Raw genomic sequence first — 19,662 nt, forward strand, 5'->3', positions numbered from 1 at the left:
TGTGTGGGGGTGCCTGAATCTTACTACTATTTTGTATGTGCAAATGTGTGTCCATCAAAGCGAGAGGGCCACATAAAAATTGAATGCAGACACTGCTCCACTTCAAGCTGCTAGTAGCTTTTACTGCTACACTACAGCTGTATCACATCTGACACATGAACACAAACAAGTAATCTAGTTAGACCGCTAAAGCAGAAGATGCTTCACATCACAGCATCAGGATTCTGTTAATATGAGTCTCTATATCCAACTCAATCAGGAACAAGCACCATAAATCAACTGCCTTTTATGATTACCCTCCACTTTGCTGCTTGTGCAACCAAAGTACATAAAACGACATAGTAATGCAGTTCTTTCTTGGAACCAACATATTGCTTGTTGTGATGAGATTACAGTACAAACTGCTAGATGAAAAATATATGAAGCTACATCCATTCTTTATGAGCTCAGTGTGAGAATGCAGAAAGTATGTATGTTAATTTACTGTACTGAGTTTCACTTGTTGTGGCAATTACACCATGATAGGCCACTTACAAAGTTTTGTATCTGTCTATCCTCTAGTTATAGCATGTTGTGACCATGTCCTCACCATGAATTGGCTCTGACTGCTACAGCAGGCAACATGTGTAAAGTTACTGTGCAGATTCCAGCTTCAAGGCCCCGAGTGATCCAAACATTTTTTTTTTATTATTTCTTTTTAAAATGGTGTCAAACTAAATAACACCAGCCAGTGCCAAAAATCCAGTGGATTTACGCCCCTCACAGGAAATATCTCAGATTTGCCTACAGAGGGGTGGTGTATGAGTACTTAGTTCTACCCTTCGGCCTGTCACTCAGCCCTCGTGTTTTTATCAAATGCACGGAGGCAGCGATGGGGCCAATCAGGAAGAACGGAATCCGTCTGGCAACGTACTTGGACGACTGCCTCCTGGCTGCGGGCTCGCAGCAGGAGGCAGCTGCACATACCAAACACCTAATGTCATTGCTGGGGTTTAAGTTCAACTTAAAGAAAAGTGTACTGACTCCTACCCAATCAATACATTTTATCGAAGCTAAGTGGCGTGTGTTTGTAGACTGGTGCACGTCTACTGGGGAAATGCCCTTTCAGTGCTCAGTAGGGATTGTGTTGACGTTCCTACAAACTCTCCTGGAAAAGGGAAAAGCGTTCTCCACGATAAAAGTATACCTGGCCGCATGTCATGTGGGTTTAAAACGGTAACACGGTGCCATAACATCCCCCGGTCTGCCGTTTCATGCGCAGAGCGCGGCGCTTACGCCCGGTGTCAAAATCATTGTCTGGGATTTGGCACTGGCTTTGGAAGCTTTATCGGGACCACCATTGGAACCCTTATTGGAGATGGGTGTGAAAATGCTTTCACTTAAGACAGCACTGCTTTTGGTGTTAACTTCAGCCAAGCGGGTTGGTGATTTACACGCCTTATCAGTGCATCCATTGTGTATACAGTTTGGGCCAGGGGATTCTAAAGTCTCATTACGCCCGAACCCGGCATACATCCCTAAGGTCATGTACACGTCCTATTCGTGCCTTCCCTTGGAGATTAGTGCTTTCTATCCATAACCGTTCGCATCGGAGGAACAGGGGCATATGTTGTGTCCTGTGCGCGCTCTGAGAGCGTACCTGACTATGACACTATCATTCAGGAAAGCGGATCAGCTGCTTGTTTCGTGGTCTCGACCTCACAAGGGTAAGCCTATCACAAAGCAGCGTTTATCACACTGGATTGTGGCGGCAATCACCTTGGCCTATTCGTCTAAAGGGCTTGAATCTCCTGTTGGTCTGTGTGCGCATTCAACAAGGGGAATTGCCACGATGTGGGCCTTATTTAAAAGGGTGTCAATACAGGAGGTGTGTGCGGCCGCTTGCTGGTCGTCCCCGACAATGTTCATGAGGTTTAACATAATGAGGAGTCATCGGGGACGCAGAATGCGTTAGTATGATTGAAAAGGTCAAGTATCACCGAGGTTGGCTTGTCCGACAATACAGGAGTAAACATATCCCGTATGTGAGATACCGAATGAATGCTTGAAAGAGAACTTAAGGTTATGACCGTAACACCGGTTCTCTGATAGCATGAGAGAGGTATCTCACCGTATTTTATTTATCACAACATTTCTCTTTGTTTGATTTCAATAAAAGTAAAGTTGGGCTTTGCTGTTTGCAGCTTAGCTTCATGACTCATTTTTGAAAAAGACAGAGAGAGAAAAAAAGAGAGATTCGTGCTACCGCAGCATCCGCACTGAACTGCAGGCTGGAGATGGGTGTCAGAGAGAGGGAGTAAGAGGTGCCGAGAGACAACACAACTTATTTCTTTTTCTTTTTTTCCCCCCCCCAATACGTTTACGTTCCAACGCGAGGTTTTTACAGGCAGTTTTGCCTGCAAAACTCCACTACCGCTCTCCAAAAGACATACTAGTGAATAATCCGGGCACCCACGGACTGTGCGGAAATGAACTGAACCACTCTGCTGTTGTTGAAGCTGCCTGTGAAAATCCTAGTTTTATACAGCCTATGGTGAAAACCCAGTGCAAAGCACAGTGAGACAAATTTAGGTTTTTTTTTTTCTAAGTGTGCAGGGACCTGTGATGACTGCACCCGTCATTTCCAACCATTCACATAATTTATCCCGCCCCAGCTGGTAGCGACCCAGTAGAACGAGGAGGGTTACCCCATTCAAACACACAGTCGACCTGGGTATAACCCTGATTGAGCCATCGGTGTTTAAGGGGTATTAGATAAGTACTATTAGTCCTCTATCGTGGTATATATACTTTTATATTGCAATTAAAAAAAGTCTTGTCATTTGTGTGTTTTTAAGTGATATGTCTCTACATCTATGTTTGAACTCCAATATTGTTCTATCACTCTGTAAAGACCTTTGCTTCTGCATTCCAAAAAAAGTATCATTTTTTTATCACCATTTGGCCTAACACTTTACCAGAGTGACATTATTAGATCCGGAAAAAAAACACTCATCTTCAATGTTCAAGTACATCCTGCTTCAATTTACACACAGCTTTTTTCTAACCCACTTTTAATTCTCTCTGCCAGATTAATGCAAGAAACAGCAGTGGAGAGTGGCCGAGCACTCTGTTCGACTAATTGAATATGCTTTAGTGCCAATGAGTAACCGTAACCCTAAATAAACCTCACATTTAACCAGCTCCTGATTGATCGGGAATGTAAATAAAGCCACAGTTGCATACTGTAGCTTTATTGCGACCATGTTGCTTTATAGTCTTTCTAAATATACGTAATAAGCAAAGTGGTTTTATAATGCCTGAATGAGCGCTGTGCCAGCTCTGACTCCACGAAAAAGCAATCAGGAGAGAAGTATGAAGGAGTAGAAAACTCAGACCTCAGGTATTCAGACTGAATGGTTTTGAGGTTATTGAAGGGATCGTAGTGATTTTCAGCAGGGTTAAAGTAAAGTAATGCTTCTCTCTGTCCAGATCTGTAGCTGTTGCCATGGAATCCAGAGGAGACAAATGGTTTACTTTTATCTACAGTACGAGTTGTGAGAAGGTTACAAAATGCATGTTTGGTAAGCAGAGGCACAGGTTTGTGTCTTTTCTGTACTGGAATCAAAATAAAATGGTGCAAACATGTTTTTCATAAGATAAGATGAGCTGTACTGTACACTTGTAGCTAAAATTATCTTAAATCCATGAGTCTCAAAAAGTGAAATTCTTAACAAGCCATCTATATATCTACACTACCCAATTACAAGGAGCTAAATATGGTAATTTTCCTTAATCACATCTACTTGAACAAGTACAAGCCCACTCATTCTCTCCCCCCTACTGCTGCCCTGCCCAGTGCAATTCCTCACTGACAACTTGACTCATGGAAAAGACCCAGAATACCTTCTTACCCCACCCTGACACATCAGCCCACCAGTAAGCATCCCACGTCTGCTTCCAGTTGGGGGAAAACACCTGGAGGCTATTTTTACTCAGCGTGTGGCAGGCTTTGATCGGTCAGATGTTGCGGGGTCTGCAGCTGACATAACACCAGCTCTGGGGTTGCCATGAGTGGGCACAGGGAGCTGCCAGGCCTGCACTCAGCACCCACTGAGAGGCAGCATTAGGCTAGCACACTGACTTTTAACCACTTCAGATGCCGCACTTACACCTAACAAACAGATTTAAAGGAACAAATTAATCTACAACACAATATATCACTACTAAAATAAACTACTGTCGAAAGGTTTGGTATGGTGCCACCTAGAAGCCCCAATCTCTATTGCACCCCACTGGACAGAAAAGCGAGGGTATGCTTGAAATGAACTAGTGTTTTTACCTGTTCCAAATGGCCATATTTGAAGAAGCCCTTCATGACGAGAGGGGTGAGATGCACCTGGCCAAACACTGCATGCAGTGAGTAAATTTGTTGGATTATCGGTATCGAAAGTAGCCCATTGTGATCCAAATTTTGGAAAAGTGTTTTGGGAGGGGTTTTCAGATGCTGTTCGACAATTCACCAGGCACTTTGGAGCACTTGGAGAATACGGACACATGTAGAGCCTTACCACCAGTAGTGGGGATAACAATTTAAAGTTCATCCTGAGAGTGGTGCTGGAGGAAAAGACCATAGGGACATCAAAATCAAAATGGTTCCCTGTAAAACCATGAATCTAATCAGCAAATTCAGTAGCAATCTACCCATTAGATTTTGATATTCCTTGTGTCTGATGGGGGGGGCACTACAACTTAAAATCACTGGGTCAAAATTGAAGCAATTCAGATCAATATAAAACCAATGCAATAATAAGTTCACTTTACCCAGTACCCATGACGGAAACCATAGCTTAATCCAATACTGGGACCCAAACTTGGTCGATCTTTAACCCAGTGATTTTTGGCATGTAGAAGAAAGGTCACATGGTTACAAACAAAACACCATCTGGGGACTATGAATATCTTAAAAGGCTAAGGGGTTACTAAATCAAAAATCATTCTCTGTGAACCATAACCAAGTGTGGCCGGTATTTGGGAAGATATCTTGTTCTGGACCAAATGTTGGGTGGGTAGACAGACCAGATGGACCAGACTCTGAGCGAGGTGCAAAAAGCTGTTATCATCTTTTACAATGTTGATCCTAATCATGTGCCCGTAAACTTCCTCTAGCATTATACTAAATTCCACCATTATCACCAGATGTTGCAGCTCGGCTGACAGGGTGTCTTACATGCTATGTTCACAGCAGCCACAACAGATGATTTTGCTGTAATCTGAAACAGTTAATGGTGTGTTGTAGTATCAGTCCTTCAAAGCCAAGGAGTAAAGGCCTCAACAACCCTACATTATTAAATCCAGCATAGAGAAAGCAAAGACACCAAACAGTCCCCTCAGTAGACCAGAGTGCAACACACATATGACGGTGAACACAGACACTTTACTGCATCTCCCTGTAACTTCACTTTCGCTCTCTTTATCTACTTGTAAAACCCATAGCTGAATTATTTCACTTTTTAACAGGTAACACTTTTTAGGGTTCTGTGCCATGTTTGGGCCCATGGATCAATGGATATACATTGCTGGGATAAAGCCTGACTTCTGCTATCTACGCTATATATTTTGCAAGGGTCGCTGAATCTGGGGCTTAGTGATTGGTTTAAAGAAATACAAACAAGGTAGAGAGTTTTTTAATCTATCTCAGAATATATAAGAGGTGTAGCCAGACAATACTCCAATGGCAATGTGGGATTAGGGCACTGTTCACCTTAAAGTGATGGTTCGGTAGTATTGCACATGACCCTTTCGCCACCCCCCAACATACCCCCAGAAAAGCTTTTTTCACCTGGGTCGAACATTGGGAGAGTTAGCGTAGAGTAGCGTTATCAGCTGAATAGCTTAGCGCAGGGGCTAATGGATCCAGTGATGTATCTCGTAAATGACCCCACTAAAAATGCCCAAAATGATACCAAACTTCTACAATAGTAGAAATAGGTTATTTACTCATAAAATGATGGATTGTAAAATTTGTAAGTACACCAGAAGTGTATGTAAATAACACTTGCCTGCTGGCTTCTGCTCTCTGCTGCTGTTGTTGTTGTTGTTGCTGCTGCAAAAATATTTATTAATTTAATGATTAAATAAGGTAATGTCTCCAAACTTACCTCAATTATAACTTGTCTCCTGCTAGTTATACTACAGCACTTACTTAAAAAAAAAAAGTTAAATTAATAAATATTTTTGTTGCATCTCTTTTCGGTGTTGTAATTTGTAGACGGCCCTAAGCACTCATTTAACTGGCGGCAGCAACAACAACAACAACAGCAGAGAGCAGAAACCAGCAGGCAAGTGTTATTTACATACACTTCTGGTATACTTACAAACTTTACAATCCATCGTTTTATGAGTAAATAAACTATATGTACTAGTGTAGAAGTTTGGTATCATTTCGGGCATTATTAGTGGGGTCATTTACGAGATACATCACTGGATCCATTAGCCCCTGCGCTAAGCTATTCAGCTGATAACGCTACTCTACGCTAACTCTCCCAATGTTAGACCCAGGTGAGAAAAGTTTCTGGGGGGGTGTTTGGCTCGAGGTCATGGTGCAAAGGACCCTAGGGTGAATTACTCCGAACCATCACTTTAAATGAACAGCTTTGGAGTCATTGGAATGGTTATATGACTTTTTTTTGGGTTGAATGGTGGGCGTCTCGCTCCCCCTAGCGCCTGTGAGCGGAAAAACCACCCTTGCAACTTTCGGCTGGTGAGCCGCCGGCCTCAGCATCAGGAAGTATCGCGTGATATCAGGTCTTGCGATGTAACAAATTGCTTCACGGCACTGCACACATACGCCCATTCAGGAACCGGCTAACAAGGTAGCGATGGAGTTTTTCACACTTCGTCATGGCTGAGCCAGCAAAAAAGAAGCAGAAAGCTAGGAAAGCATTGTCGGAGGAACAGAGAAAGAGGAAATGGCAGACACAAATAAATGTAGGAGCTGCCAAATATCTATTCCGAAGCTGTAGGGGGAGTTCTATAGAGAAACATGCGAGCAAAAAGCAAAAAACTGCATAGCGCCTCTAACAATCTGAAAATTTAAAAACGATCATGCTTGTCAAATTTCAGTCAGAAGCCAACAACTGAGCCAAACTGTATGCGACAGAAGCCGGTCCTGGCATGGAGAGGAAGGAATAAAGGATGGGATGGTGGCGTTGCACGAAGGAGGCATGGATGAAGAGGGAGAGATGGTGGTAGAGGAAGGAAGGGAGTGTCATTGATCTGAAGAGGGAAGGTGGTGTTTTTGTTCAGCTTGGCAGGTTGAGTTGAGCGATGCTGCGGGCTGGCTTGCCCATATGTCACTACCGCTTCCACAGGCCCAGCTGTGAGGAGCAAGGGAATATGGGGGGACACTGTGTGTGTGTGTGTGTGTGTGTGTGTGTGTGTGTGTGTGTGTGTGTGTGTGTGTGTGTGTGTGTGTGTGTGTGTTTGTGTGAGAAAGAAAGAGAAGTGAGGGAGTCAGACTGCAAGAAACTGAGTATGTAATGTGCGAAAACTGTGCAATCCATTTTTTCTTAACGAGACCGTAATCAAACACTGCTGGCTGTCCAAGTCTGGCTCAAACACAAAAACACACACACACGCAAATACAGCAATACAACACACATACACACACACATCATGATAGGTGGCTGAGCTGGCCAAAAGCACGATTTGTCCTTCAGACCGCCAGTATTATCCTCTCACGGACAGATGTTCCTCCTCCTCCTGACCTCAGGCACTGGCTACAGTGTTCATAAAACACGCAGTGATCCTACACACACACTAACACACACACACACACACACACACACACACACACACATACTGGAAAGGCCAATAAGGCTGACATTTTAAACATTTTTGGCCTTTCACACACTGAACCCAAGGATTTGCATGGCTAAAAAGAACTTTGGGGAGCATGATTTTAAATGTACTGCATATTGTGATATACAGTAGAGAGGTAGGTGGAAAAAAGTGGTATAGATGGCTATGGTACAGTAAAATGTGACTGTATGTGCCTTGTATTTGTCTGTAACTTTGTATATTTATCCAGGGGACAAGGTGACAGGAGAAAAAGTTCAAAATACCATGTTATTTCTTTCAACACCGACCGTACCATATTGCTGCTGATGCAACAAGCAAACAGCATTATATATGGAAATAAGCAGGAAAACTCATATTTCACTGAAACTGTGACTTGAGTGTGCTCTGTTTGCCTGTAAGATTTATGCAGGTAAAATGCATGGTGGGCAAGACTAAGAGTCACTTTGTTACAGTTAGAAAAATGAGAGAGGTGACAGTAAACAAACATCTCGCAAGTTGAATGCAAAGTAAGGTATTTAGGTCTGTCAACGGTTGTAGCAACTGTAGGCTGTTGTAAGACCATCAAATAAATTCTAAGAAAGTAAAGGTTAGTTGAGGTGCTTGATTACATTTTCTTGTAAACAATTAGTACATATGAAAAGTTCCAACCACCCATAAGTGGCCAAAAACAATCCTTCTTAATAAAACTGATAAATGGCAGAGGATTACTTTTAAGGTCATCGAGATCTGGCAGATGCTCCTGGTAAGTTGGCAGGAGACAAATTAGGCCTGGGTTTCTTCTCTCTCTAGGTGCCTCCAAAGTATGGGAGAAAGAAAAAAAAAAAAACTGTACACTATCCGCAGGGATAGGCGAATTAATCAAAACGCTGAGATAAAAGCCATTTAAAACCTTGTATGTACAAGATGACCTTTTGAAAAACATTTTATTTCTGAGTGAGTGACAATTTTTATTCAAGTGGCATGTAATGGTTACTCAAATACCACGACTTTTTTGTTAACATCGCCTCAGGGGTTCAGGTCAGCCATCTTACTAAAACAATCAACCTCTCTCTTCGCTTCTGAGAATCACTGCCCACCTACATTTATTACATAATTAATCCCTCCAACTCCCACACGACACCGACCTGAATGTGTTCTCCAGGGTCATAAGCAAACATGCTATCCAACCTCTGAGCCACTCTTTATGCACTGTGACAACAGTAGCTACATGCTAAAGCCAGCGAGGTGCTGGAACTTGTTTGCAGACCGGCTCATGCACTAATGCTTTCAAATTCACCATCAAAGCCGCAAATGGGACCACCGACAGGCACAGGAAGGCTTTTACCAAAGAGCAAAATGTACTCAACAATCCTATTTATTTGAAATTGCTACAGTACTACACATACTTCTCAGCGTGGTATAGTGTGGCTATTCCCCAGCTCCTTCTTAAACTTACAAACAAGGCTTGTGCCCCACGTCGGTTTGGTCTTGTGTAACACTGGCACAGTTGGGGTTAGCGCAGCCCGGACACATGACTTGCAAGGGGACAGGGCACTGGTGCATGGCGGTGGTATATGAAACTCTGTCAGCTCATATTAATGTGAGATGAGGAGGAGGAGGAGGAGGAGGAGGAGGAGGAGGAGGAGGAGGAGGGTAGGCAGCCATCACTGCCAGCCCTCTTACTCCCCCTACAGGCTAGAAAGAGTCAGAGCAGCCTGCAGAGAGATTCAGCAGTGAGAAAAATGGGAGTGAATTCTCACTGATCTCAAAGATGATAAGAGTCAAAGGAATGTCAGGTCCAGAAAACATATTACTTGCTCTCACAATTGCCTGCATTGATTTTTCCAACACAGATTTTGCCGAGTGGTCCAGTTAGCGTGGAGGTCCATAAGCAGCCTGCTTCATTAACACATTCTTAAACTACTGCAAATGTCTTTCAATGTGTTAGATGTCAAAATAAGTGAAATATGATCACATTAGTATTACATTAGATGTCCAACGTCAAACTGTTACCAATTATCAGTCAGTCAATCTACAGGACCCCAGTTTACCATTCTCATGAATAGTGCATTAGTGCACTGCTGCTCACACATCATTTTTATAATCAATTAATCTGCCGATTTTTTTCTCAATGAATAAAGTATAATTTGGTCTATAAAATGTCCTAAAATTGTGAATAACGCATATTGTATTACAATTTCATAAAGCTCCAGGTGACGTCTTTAATTTACTTGTTTGGTCTGACCGACAGCCCAAAGATATTCAATTTACTATCACGTAAGACAGAGACAAGCTAAAGATGCTCACAATCGAGAAGCCGAAGCTAGTGAACGTTTGGCTTTTTGCTTTGATTTATGTGATTAATCAGTTAACAGTTATCAAGTTTTTCAGTTTTAGTTAAAACTTCTCTTCCTTCTTTCTGCTGCAGCCGCAATGTACACTGCTCAAACACACATGGCCAACAAGTACTGAATACTAAATGTAAAAAAAGAAGAAAAAAAAGAAAATGCAACAACACATGAACAGGGTGTCCCATTGGTAGTACTAAAGGTGGATAATAAAAAAAAAAGAGCTGCACAATATCATGTAATGGGATTCATGATTCCTGCATAAATGAGTTCTTTTCTGAGGTCTAAAGTGTTACATTTCTGTTACAACTGCATCATAGAAGTGTTGATTCAACTCTATGCTAATATTTGAGGTGTTGGACTGCATCTATTTGTACCACAAAAATATTTTATAATATTATGATCACACAGACAGACTAACACTAAGCGACATTTTCTGCTGCTTGAGGCTGCACATTTGCTTGTTTTCTACGTGACACGTTTCCATTTTTCTTGCTCAGACTGCACTGGAAAGAATTTTCTGCCAATCACATACTGTACAGAAGCTCGAGAGAGATAGCATAGAAGTCACATTCATTTGTACTGAATGACAAGAAGGGAAAAAAACATTTGCAAAAGAGGGCACTGTAATTATAGGCGGCATGTTTTGCCTCGTCATTTTTAATTTCACAGGCGTTTCTTGAACTTTCAAGGGTATTTTGCCCTGGATGCACAGTGTCATAACGTGCCACTCCGACAACACATCTTGTCAGCGTATCTATTATCCTTGGCAATTAAAATGAGCCATGTCACTGAGGGTGTAATCCCATTCTTGCCATATGAAGTGCCTCCACTTCATCACTAGGAAACAGTTCAATGAACCCAACACAAGAGCTACACAGATGCACGATTAACAGAAATTTCCATAGTGACACATTTCAAACACAACAGAGGAGTCTTGTTCCCTGAAGCGACACCTCATCTCTCCAGGATGATGTCTCTGCTGCGTCTTTCTGATGGCCGTCATTCATTTAAAAGATAAACACACAAAAAAAAAACAGAGCAGCAAATGAATAGAGCTGTGAGGAGCACAGAGACAGGTGGCCTGTGGGAGAGCCAAAGACTCCTGCCAGTCACCCCAGAGAGAGGGAGAGTGAGAGAGGGAGGGAGGAAGTGGATGGAGTGGGCAAGTGGATGAGGTGAAAGGGTGAGGGCAGAAAAGAGGGAGAAACTGTGAAGGAGAGATAGAGGGGAGGTTAAGAAAGAGAACATGGAGAGAGAGGAAGGTTTTAGCAATGAATATGGAGACAAAGGGAGGGAGGGAGGGAGATAGGCAGAGAGTGAGAGATTGGGCAGAGTAGCAGGGGAGAGAGAGGAGATGGAACAACAGATGGATTAGATAAAAAGAGGAGAGATAGGAGGCAACAGAGAGAGAGAACGGGAGAAAAGGTAAGAGCATGGATCGATGGAGGGCATTAAAATCAGGACTGAGTCTGGAGGAGGCAGAGATACAAGAGAGAGAGAGCAGGGGATTGGACAGATGATGTTGACCTCAGATGCTAAGCATATAAGCAAACAGAAAATCAGAGAGGCGAAAGGATGATATCAAAATGTGCAGGAAGCAGCATCACCGGCGAGGGAAAAAAAACAAGATACTCCACTGATTCTCCATATGTCTCAGCTATGGAATTGTACAGTATGATTGCTTTTTTGCAGAGCCACTGAAGCCATCTAAAACAAATGGAAATAAATTGAAGGGTGTGTTTGTGTGTGTGTGTGTGTGTGTGTGTGTGAGCGTGAGCGTGAGAGAGAGAGAGAGAGAGCGAGGGGAAAAGAGAGACAACCGGTCTGCATGAGGTGAGTGACAAGCATGAATATTTAACGCCTCTTGCCGTCCCTGAGGTGACGGCTATCAGCACGTCAGTCCTGCCTCCCATCCATTCACAGCTGCTGCCTTATTGGCACAATTAGACAGGGATAGGGCTCTGATTAATTGAACTGGGCTCTCCATTCAATACAGTAGTACATGGTCTCTTATCAGGATCACAGCATGCTCTATTCCTCTGAATAATGACAAGTTGAAATACTATTGGCAGCCGTGCACACACACTACAGTGGAGTCGCCACCCGTGTGCTTTGACCGGCCATGTGAAGATCCATTACTTTATTGACTTGCTAGCATAGCTGAACATAGGAATTTACCTCTGTGCTGGGCTTAAATCAAACGCTGTACACAAATACATACTGTATAATAAACAGAGTATATAAAATACATCAAACAGTGAGGCAGCTAACAATAAAATACAATTAAAGTACGATCAAACATCATAATACCAGAATAACTGTATCGCCACATGCAGCTTACCCATCGTTTGTTTTTACCTGGTATTAAAATAAGATCTGGGCGCCTGGATAGCTCAGTTGGTAGAGCGGGCGCCCATGTATAGAGGATTGCTCCTCAACGCAGCGGGCCCGGGTTCGACTCCGACCTACGGCCCTTTGCTGCATGTCATTCCCCCCTTTCACGTCTTCAGCTGTCCTGTCAATTAAAGGCCTAAAATGCCCAAAAATAATAATAATCTTAAAATAAGGTCTGAGCGATCCAATCACTAGTGGACAGCTTTAAGTACAGGTGTGAACGCACCAAGGATGCGTTGAGGACGCGTTTGAGATCTGATCACTCTGACCACATTCGGAGGGGGTCTGGGCCACATATGACCACATTCTTTTAGCAGTGTGTAGGGGAATGTGTCCTGGGCTACATTAAGGACCGCCTAATCAGCTGTGAGCGGAACAACATGCGCATTTAAAGTATTTCTCGTGCCACTGAAACCACCAAGAATGAATTGTGTGTTTTGGATGTTATTATTTTACTGTTGGTTGATGTGTCGCTGTTTTTGTAATCCATTGTACTTCTATAAAGTGCTGACGTGCCAGAGTTTAGGGCTTTAAAGGAAATGAAAAACTACAGTATGAGTATATATGGTCTAATAACAGACCTTCTAAATTTGGGGAAATGACCTATGGATTTTACATGGCTCCAGTCCATTTACTGTATGGTGCTGTTATAATTGGTGTTATGAATCAGCAGTCTTGCCTTAAACTGTGTAATTTTGTGTGTGGAAATAGTTTTGTTGCAAAGCAGAGGTAAAAAAGTTGAAGAACAGTACCCTCTCCTGGCCTAGAGAGCAAGATGAGATTTTACTCAAAACCAGCAGCACTGTGTTTGGTAAATCAATATACAAACGTGGAGACAAAAACCAATCTAGCTAATCATCACTAACACACAGATAGGCCCATTTCAAGTCACCTGAAAATCAAGTGGGGAAACACAGAATTAAAATAATTGAGAAATAGTTCTTTTTTTTCATTCCTCCACAATTATATTCTGCTGGTTTAACAGCAAAAGAATAGCGGTTTCACTGTGAAGCTCTCCAGCTGGAAATGTGTTAAAACAGTTGACAGAACTGCTGCTAAATCATTCCCCATATAAATGCAGGCTGAAAAAGAACAGCGCTTTCATTAAAACATTTCCAGCTAAATGTTTATGTATGCTAAATCTGGCACTTTAATGTTTTAGCCAAAAAGCATGCAAACAGGCAGTACCTTATATTTATATTAAGCTATTAAGGAAAAAATATCAACCCTAAATCACTTCAAACACTGCTATGGATACTGTTTTTCCAATTAATTAATTAACATTAGCAGTATTGTAAAACACAGATATTATTGTATAGTATTGTACAACCCATTTACCCTGGTTGAAGCTCTCTATACTATATGTCAATAAAGTCTGTTCAAAACTAAGCCAGGGATGGGAAGGAAAACTTTCTCTACCTATCCTGTCTGGGGAACTCAGCACCAGGCTAAAAAAAATGGGTCACACAAATGGTTTAATTAAAAATAAAAAAATAAAAATAAGGTTCTGTAATTTTCTGAAACAGCTGCGCACTTTTTAGCTAACATTACTCGTAGAAGAGTTAATAGTGCATTTGTTGGGGGACTATTTTCAGTTGAGGATTAATACACATTGGGTGCTCTAGTGAGTGCCCATGTTGGTTATGAAGTAACATGTCACCATCAGTCAACAGTATGGTTCATTGATGGGTTTTTAATACTTTTGGACAACATTGGAAGTCAATGGTTCAGAGGAATACGTTATTTCAGACTACTGCTACACAGACAATTATTGTTAGTTTTTGTCTTTTCATTGGATGAAATGCATTTATAAGTCTGCATCGCCTTCATATAAGGCGTTTTTTTTATTTATACCTAAAGCTGGGTAGATGCTATGCGATTTTATTAATATTGTACATTGTGTTAACTCACACTACAAGTTTTAATCCGCCTTTCTCATTGGCAAGAACCAGCAACTTACATGCCAGAAATCCTTTAGATCATCTATGAGCCTGAGCGTAGATCATTCAGGTGTTGTGGTTGCGACACCCCCTTAAACTGCACATCAACAAACGAACATTCAGCCTAAATTAGCCTGTGTCTGTCTGCCCGGCTTAACTGGCATCGCATCAAGAGTGGAGAGAATCAATACGGCAAAGTATCACGTTATTTTCCATGGCAATACTATATTGATACACAGACGCCAAGTATCAATCTTTTATTATATAAATTGCACGAGAATGAGAATTTTACTTTTTACTACTAGAATAATATAAATCAATTACTTTTAGCAATAAAATTGAAGTGAGATGAAAAAACAAGATAAGATTAAGATAACATTTTTTGGCAATTTTAGGCCTATAATTCCAAAGGACAGATGAAGACGTGAAAGGGGAGAGAGAGAGGGGGAATGCCATCCAGCAAAGGGCTGCAGGTCGGAGTCGAACCCGCAGCATTGAGTAAAGCTCTATATATGTGAGCCTGCTCTACCAACTGAGCTAACCCTGCCACACAGAGAAATGTATCTTTGAAGATAAAACAGATGTTGACAAAGTTTTCCTTCGGGGACATCATTTAAAGTTGAAAAAAAAAGGTAACAAATTGCAATATATCGCAGAATATCGCATATGTTTAAAATCACAATAATATCGTATTGTGACATAGGTATCGTGACAATGGATGATTGTATCGGTGGGGGGGGGGGCTCTGGTGAGCCCACCACCCCTACTAAATACCACTACAACTGCACGAGGCACAACTCTTGCTGTTTCTCCAATGAACAAAACGTGTCTTGCATTTACTAAGCTAATACAATTATGACTTTTTTTCAACTGCATGTAAAAACGAAGTTAATACACTCTACAAGCACTCAAGAAAATGTAAGAAACTAATTGACACAGAAGTACGTAGATCAGGCAGGTTGAGGAAGTGAGAACACCAAAAACAGTAACAACCTTTCATTTAAAAATAACTCACAGACTCATACAGTATATCACCGATATATCCCACAGTATAGTGTTTTTGACTTTGAGGTTACTGGTTACACAGTTAGGATCCAGTTAAACAATGCAGAGGATTACCAAATGCTTCCAACCAGACAACTTGCCACAGAATTAACAACTGCCCTTGAATCTGAACCCCCAAAAACGAGCCTGAGGCGACAGTGATCCAGGGAAGCTTTAGTCTCTGGTATAGACTCCGGATACATTCTCTCTCTGACCTCCTTTTTTAACAGATATTTGCTCAAAGGAGGGTCCTTTAAGTAGCAAAGACTGTGTGAAACTATTTTATAACAGACCATGCTAAGAACACTGTCAACCTATGTTTTACCCCAAAAGACATGAGGACGGATGTTATTTTCACACACCACAGTAGGGATACTCCTCACATCTTTTGAACTAGCTGTAACTAGAGTTTGGGTAAGATAAAATGTGTATCCAATCTGAATCCTATATGAAATCTTTGAATATTGTTCTTTGCTAATAAAACAAAACAAACAGAAGAGATACAGTAAAAATTGTTTTATCAATATTTTTATATAAACAATAATATAGATTAAAGATTCGGTGGAGACCAGAGCTAAAAGTAGAGTGAATATTGGACTTAGATTTGCCAGGTGGCCAGAAACATCACTCCAAATGAATGATCATGTTCATAAGGTAATATTAGGTCAATATCATGTTTACAGCTTGGTGCACTGCCCTCACGTGGCCAAAAAACTAATTAATGCAGATTTAAGTCATTTTATAGAGTCAGATATTGATGAAACTTGGAAACAAATCCCAAATAGAATCCACTATCAGAACCGAAGCATAGTTATAACAATAATAATAATAATAATAATAATAAACTTACATACTACTACTACTTATATAGCACCTTTCATACATGAAATGCAGCTCAAAGTGCTCTAGCTGTAACACTCCTTTAATATGTGATGTGAACATGTAATAATTCAGCATATTAAGTGGCATGTGTAAAGTTTACCGTATAATAGTTAAAGGTTATGCCATGTCTATTTAAATATCTATATTGCATCACAGGAGAGGGGAATATTTTAATATTTGCTTTGACACATTTATATAATGAAGACTGTTTAACCTTTATTTTTCCGGGTAAACTCAGACAGAAGAATATACCAGCTCACAACATATTGTGATAAAATGTGTTAGATGTCAAAATAAGTGAAATAAACTTCTCTTTTACATTAGAGTGGTAGATCCTCTCTAAACTCAGTGCAAAGGGTGAAAAATAAGTCTTTTTTTTTTTGCTCACATTATAAATTTCCACTCTGAAGTTTTGGTCTAATATTAGGGTTTTTCCTGCATAGAGAAAGTTTTGGCACCCCCCAAAGGGGTTGTTAGCCAGCGCCAAGGGAAAGTCACGAGCGCCAAAACGTGACGCTGATATTTTACACTTCCGGCTGGCGCTGATAAGCTAGCCAAGCTGCATGAACTCTCCGCTGTGAAGCTAGCGCTAATGGGATCTCCGTTTGCAGAGTCAGGCGCATCAATATTACATTTCAGTTTCATGACCGGTTAAAGAACGACTCGTAGTCGCGTGAAATAGTAGTCAAATTCTATCTTTTGGCACAGTTGGTTTTAACACCTGATGCGAACCGTACGCGAGTAGGCCTACGCATGAAAACCACAGTTGCGATCGCGGCATTGCCCTGAACGAACGGTGCGTCCTGCTCCATTTTTCTGCTGCCCCCCCCCAATTCACGTAGTGTCACGTTTTTACACTATGAAGGTTAAACACTGCTTTGGTTCACATGCATGCCGAACCGTGGCGGTCTGTTACACTACTGTATATTCAACATCACTGATAAATTATTGATCAATAGAATGTAGCCTATTTCAAAATAGAAATATTATACTTCATAAACACAATTGTATTATTGTACAAATTAGCTACAACAGTAGCAGTTACCTTATGTTAGTCACTGCTACATTTTTCAACTTAGGAGCAAAACGTGCTCCTTGGGAAAAAGTTACCTCAAGCCCGGTACATATTAATTAAACAAACGGGTCAAGTTTAGTCAGATCCGGGCCCAAGTCCCTGATGTGAAAGCCCCCTTACTGCACTATATTCCATTTTGAATTGTTACCTGCCATTAGAATTTTGTGTTTTACTTGACATAAATAAAGACGTTTTTCACCATAAATTGGTGTCTAAGAATGTATCAGAATGCAGGAAATGAAGTCTTTGACGTTCAAAATTTCCTGGGGGAGAACCCCCAGTCCCCCCACTTACTGTGTGCCCGCACAAAGGTCCATTCTGAGCCAGGAAAAACACTGAATACTAATGCTTCCCCCATTTATTTCAACTGGTGTGCCATCTGTGCAAAACCAGTATGTGTATTCCTGTTGTGTGGAGTGCAATACCTCTTCCTGGTCCAACATGTAGATCTGATTTCCGGTGTTCACACGGAGATGGGGGTTCCAGCGGTCTTGGGGTGGACGGTCTTGTGGAGGGCGGTCGTAGATGGGGCGCTCGTGCGGGGAAAGGTTGTAGGAGGGACGGTCGAAGGAGGGACGGTCGAAGGAAGGACGGTCGAAGGAAGGACGGTCGTAGGAAGGACGGTCGTAGGAAGGACGGTCGTACGAAGGACGGTTGAAGGAGGGACGGTCGTAGGTGGGACGGTCGAAGGAGGGACGTTCGTGGGCGGGACGGTCGTAAGAGGGAGCGTGGAAGGAGTGGGCGTGGGTGCGATGATGGTGATGATAGGAGGGGGGGACGGCACACCTTGCATCTGGACAGGAGAGAAGGAGGGGGGAGGAAGGGAAAAGGGGAGAGAGAGAGGGAGGAAAGACAAGGTCAGTTAGGATGATCGGCTGTGGAGGAGGGCTGTGATGCTGTGACACATGTCTGTCCTCATAACATCGGTGTCAGGTGTAATTGGAGTGGGTTTGATAGGTCAGCCTGAAAGATGTCACTACTTATAATGAGACCATGCAGGACAATGCTCGAAACAGTACCTGATTCTGGGGAGGACCTACTGTAAGAGACTTTAGAAACTACATTAACTACATAAAGCAGCAAGCATTGATACAACAAAGTAGGAAAATGATCTGGTTCAAAGAAATAGTTCGACATTTTTAGAAATATGCTTATTCGCCAAGAGTTAGATGATAAGATCGATATACCCCTCCTACATCTAAAGCTACATTCAGGAAACACTTGGCTTATCTTAGCCTGGGAAAAGCTAGCCTGGCTCTGTCTAAAACGCAATATAGTGCAACACATACTGTAACCCCTCCTACAACCACAACTTGTTTTTCCATTTCAGTTTTTGCATTTAACAAACAAAATATGCAATAAGTATTAGAGGTGCTGGTAGGCAATTTTTTTTAATTTTGTTAAACCTTGGGACAGAGCCAGGCTAGCTGTTTCCTTGTTTCCAGTCTTTATGCTAAGCTAGGCTAACCGTTCCTAGATGTGAGAGTAGTAGTGATCTTTTTGTCCAACTCTGTGCAAGAAAGCATGAAAACAAAATGCCTAACTAGTCCTTTAAAATAGGTAAAATGCTTTAAAGCCTTAAAACACTTTTCATATTTTCCTATAATTCTCTAGTCCAGAGGATAAGTCCTTGTTTTTCCCTTGCCCTTGTTTTCCTAACATCATTCCCATTCACACAAACGGTACAAACATAAAACAAAAGCAGAGGCAGTTCCCATGACTAAAACATGGGTGCTGAGGCACGGCTGAGAAAAGCAAAGAGATATTTCATTTATAAGCAGCAGGCACTTGATAGTGACTCTGCAAACACACCCTTTGAATGTCAAATCAAGTCTCTGTCCCTGTTAGTTTTATAGTCACAGCTAAAAATGATAATTGTCTAATTGAAGAAGTCCTAGATCCAGCTCACCACCAAAATCTAATCATCTGTTCCTTGGCCTGAGGCTGTCCTGTCCACCACATTTAACAAAAATCTGTTCCGAGCTTCCTGAGATATCCTGCTGACGGACAGACAGAGGAACTAAACTTTAATCTCCTCGGTGGGGGTACAGAATTATCTTTGACGTTATCCCTAATTCCAAGGATCAATCAAGAAGATGTGGGGAAAAAAAAGAAAATTATATCTGAGGGCTCTGTGCTTTGGATAATTTAGGGA

The 19,662-nt window shown here is 41.7% G+C and overlaps 1 protein-coding gene across 1 annotated transcript in view; it reads right to left on the bottom strand.

The window, feature by feature from the left end:
- The window catches only part of si:dkeyp-72a4.1 (uncharacterized protein LOC100148058 homolog), a 67,579-nt gene that overhangs the window by 6,423 nt on the left and 41,494 nt on the right, over positions 1 to 19,662 (bottom strand). Inside the window, exon 2 of the mRNA XM_039806154.1 lies at positions 17,933 to 18,300. Coding sequence (XP_039662088.1) covers positions 17,933 to 18,300 — 368 coding nt within the window. The remainder of the gene's footprint in view (positions 1 to 17,932; positions 18,301 to 19,662) is intronic.

The sequence above is a fragment of the Perca fluviatilis genome, chromosome 7 (assembly GCF_010015445.1).
Source record: "Perca fluviatilis chromosome 7, GENO_Pfluv_1.0, whole genome shotgun sequence".
In the NCBI taxonomy this organism is placed as follows: domain Eukaryota; kingdom Metazoa; phylum Chordata; class Actinopteri; order Perciformes; family Percidae; genus Perca; species Perca fluviatilis.